This window comes from Fonticula alba (assembly GCF_000388065.1).
Source record: "Fonticula alba strain ATCC 38817 unplaced genomic scaffold supercont2.3, whole genome shotgun sequence".
NCBI classification, from domain to species: domain Eukaryota; order Rotosphaerida; family Fonticulaceae; genus Fonticula; species Fonticula alba.
In genome coordinates, this window is record NW_009242973.1 from 2,576,294 (window position 1) to 2,579,475 (window position 3,182).

The window sequence follows — 3,182 nt, forward strand, 5'->3', positions numbered from 1 at the left end:
GATGAGTCGGCGGGCGAAGGCGTACCCTTCTTGGGGGGGGGGGCACTGCAGGAGCTGCGGCGGTGCGTGGTTGTGGGGAAGGTGAGACGCCTTTGATTGTGGGGCATAGGCCGTGTGGTGCCAGGGCCACCCAGCTATGGTCGGATGTTGGCAGTGCCGCAGCTACGGCACGGGGTTTGGAAAGGGCCGCGAGGGGCAAACGGCGCGAGGGGACGACGCGCGAGAGGTCCGCCCCGGGTGGCTCGGTCGCCAGACTGCGGCGGAGGAATGAGGATGGCGTTCAAGGGCGCGCGGCCCCGAGATCGCACAGTGCAGGTTCGGCAACAGGACCGTGGTGGCCGGAGCGGAGGGGGGCCGGGTTTGCAGGTCCGTCGTTCGGGGGGCCCCGGGGCGCACGAGGGAAGGACTACAATGCGCCGGCGCGCCGACACACAAATAGTCCCAACTCCCTTCCCGCACTTGCTCTCAGGCCGCCACGGCCACCGTGCACGGGACACGGTGCACCGTGCACCGTGCGCCTCCTCTCCTCCGGACCCTCAGTGGGAGGTGGTAACTGTGTGCCGACCGTCTGTGGCCCGCGCGCGACGCGCTCATGTGTGCGTGTCTTGCTTGCTGCGCTCGAACCGGGGCGGGAGGCGGGGGGGGGGGGGGGGGGGGGGGGGGGGGGGGGGGGGGGGGGTATGGATGCTCTAGGCGCCAAGCTCCGACCAGCCATTGGGGAGCCCCCGCGGGGGTGGGGGGGGGAGGCGTCTACGCGGCGAGCGCCTTGGCCGCAACCAAATTGCACCCCCAAGGCCAAGGTAAGCCCGCATGTGCACTCTCGAGTCACCCGAGGCTTGCGCATCCTCTCGCTGTAATTGCTGGCACGGAGGCAAGTGCGGAGTGTGAGTCAGGGAGGGGAAGGGGGCCGACGGGCGGGAGCACATCCTGGCCCCCTCCACATATTAAGTCCCCTCGGTGCCCACCTGTGGTCCGCTCGGCTCCCTCTTGGTCGCCTATTGTTGCCCCCGGCCCGAGACTGTCCTCGCCTCACGGCGGCACGCCACCTCCCCTGACCCCCCCGCCCTCCTCGCCCCCGACCCCCCCCCCCCCCCTCCCTGCATACGCAGCGACGTGGCACTTTACTCACGGCGTGGGCGAGCGCCGGGGAGAAGGGGGGCGCAAGTATAAAAGAGCCTGGATTGGCCAGGGGCAGCTTTCAGGAGTTTTTTGGTATCCGGCTTGCCTCCGATCCAAGCCTAGCCCCTGCCAGCCGCCCACCCAGCACCCCTGCCTGTCCCTCCCCCCCGCCCCTGCACCCCTTTGCCCCTTTGCTTTCTTATCTTTTTCGCCGCCAACACCCGTCGCACGGCATCCCTCCACCGAGTGTGCGTCGCCAGAAATGCACTTTTATGACACGGCCCCGGCGTTTCGGCTCGCTCTGCCGGGCCTGGGACCCTCGCCCCCCCTCGCCTGCCCTTTGGTCGCCCTTCCGCCCACTCACATGGATTGCACCTCCCGGTCGCGCCGGTAGTACAACATGTCCTCCCATTTGATCAAGTCCCTGGTGGCCGTCTTGGCCCTGTCTTCGGCGGCCGTCCTCGCGTCGGAGGCCACCACCGCTGCCCTGCATGAGCAGGTGGCCCTGGAGAAGTCCATCGATGCGCGCCTGTCGCTGGCCGAGCAGTTCGCGTCGGACATCAACTCCGCCGTTGTCCCCTCCTCGGAGCGTGCTCGTCGCGAGGCCCAGCGCGAGTCGGATGCCCGCATCCTTCGGACCCGTGCGTTGGATGGCGCTCCAGGCGGGCTTTTTCTTTCTGCGTCCCCTTGCTCGGGCAGGCCGGGCCCCGTGACCTTGGGCCGCCGCCTTTTCCGCCCCGGGGCTCTGTGACTGCTGACAACCATGACATCCCTTTGCCGGCCGGGGGGGGCCTCGGGTGTTCGGCCTGGCCATGCATAGGTGGCATCCATGATATGCTCAAGCGCGTGGATCTGGTCGCGCCGCGCATTCAAACGGTCGAGGCCCGCGGCGCCGCTGCCGGTACGCACACCGCCATCTTGGCCGGTCCCGGGCCTTCCGCTCAGGGGCTCGGCCAACGTCCCTGTGGCGACGACTTTGGCGCCTCGAGGCGCAAACCCCCGCTTGGCCTGCCGGGCTCCTGACAAGAATTCCCCCTCCCCCCGCCCTCCCCCCGATACCGCTGAACCCACTGCCCAGGCTCCGCCCCGCCCACCATGAAGCTGGTTCTCTCCAGCGAGCGCGACGAGTTCCAGTTCGACCTGATCCACAACAGTGACCTGTTCATGGCCGGGCCCTCGGTCGGCCAATTGAACCCCCGCCTGAACCGGGCCTACAAGGGCCGCGTCACCCGCCAGTCCGACGGCAAGACCAGCTCCGTGGTGGCCATCACCTGGAACGACAAGCGCCTGGAGGGCTTCTGGCGCTTCGACCAGGAGGACGGCTGGTGGCATGTGGCCACCGATGAGAGTGCGTGCTTGCACCTGAGGCAGGCTCGGCCCGCGAGCAGGGGGCGGGCAGCGAGAGAGAGAGAGAGAGAGGGAGGGAGAAATACACCGGAAAGGGCTTTCGCCAGTGCTCTCCTGGCCTTTTCTTGGCAGCGCGCGACCCCTAGCGCCAGCACATCATGCCCCGGCTCCGGGCCCCGGCCCAGCCACATTGCCAAGGCCGGCCTTTTCCTGCCGCGGCCAAGCTGCTGCCTGTCTCCCTGACCATAGTCACGACGCTCTTCCGATCTACCGGAAAGGGCTTTCGCCAGTGCTCTCCTGGCCTTTTCTTGGCAGCGCGCGACCCCTAGCGCCAGCACATCATGCCCCGGCTCCGGGCCCCGGCCCAGCCACATTGCCAAGGCCGGCCTTTTCCTGCCGCGGCCAAGCTGCTGCCTGTCTCCCTGACCATAGTGCCCCTTCGCAGAGAGCCTCATCGCCCGCGATGCCAACCACGCCATCGTGTACCACGAGTCGGACCTCACCGAGGCCGCGGCCAAGCAGCTCCAGCGGCGGACGTGCTCGGCCCGCGCGCCCACCGTCACCATCGAGGGGGCCCCGGCGGCCGCGACCAAGAAGCAGACCGCGCGCACCCTGCTGGAGGAGGATGCCGTGGTGACGGCCGCCGACGCCATGCGCGCCTCGCCCGAGGCCGCCGCCGCCACCCTGGCCACCACCATGGAGGCCCGCGCGGAGAA

General features: G+C 69.0%; 1 protein-coding gene across 1 annotated transcript in view; it reads left to right on the forward strand.

Annotated features, from left to right (window-relative positions):
• Positions 1–1,519: 1,519 nt before the first annotated feature.
• Positions 1,520–3,182, forward strand: part of H696_02331 (hypothetical protein) — a gene marked incomplete at its 5' end in the record, with an annotated part of 3,672 nt that continues 2,009 nt past the window's right edge. Inside the window, 4 exons of the mRNA XM_009496228.1 lie at positions 1,520–1,760; positions 1,940–2,020; positions 2,198–2,467; positions 2,912–3,099. Coding sequence (XP_009494503.1) covers positions 1,520–1,760; positions 1,940–2,020; positions 2,198–2,467; positions 2,912–3,099 — 780 coding nt within the window. The remainder of the gene's footprint in view (positions 1,761–1,939; positions 2,021–2,197; positions 2,468–2,911; positions 3,100–3,182) is intronic.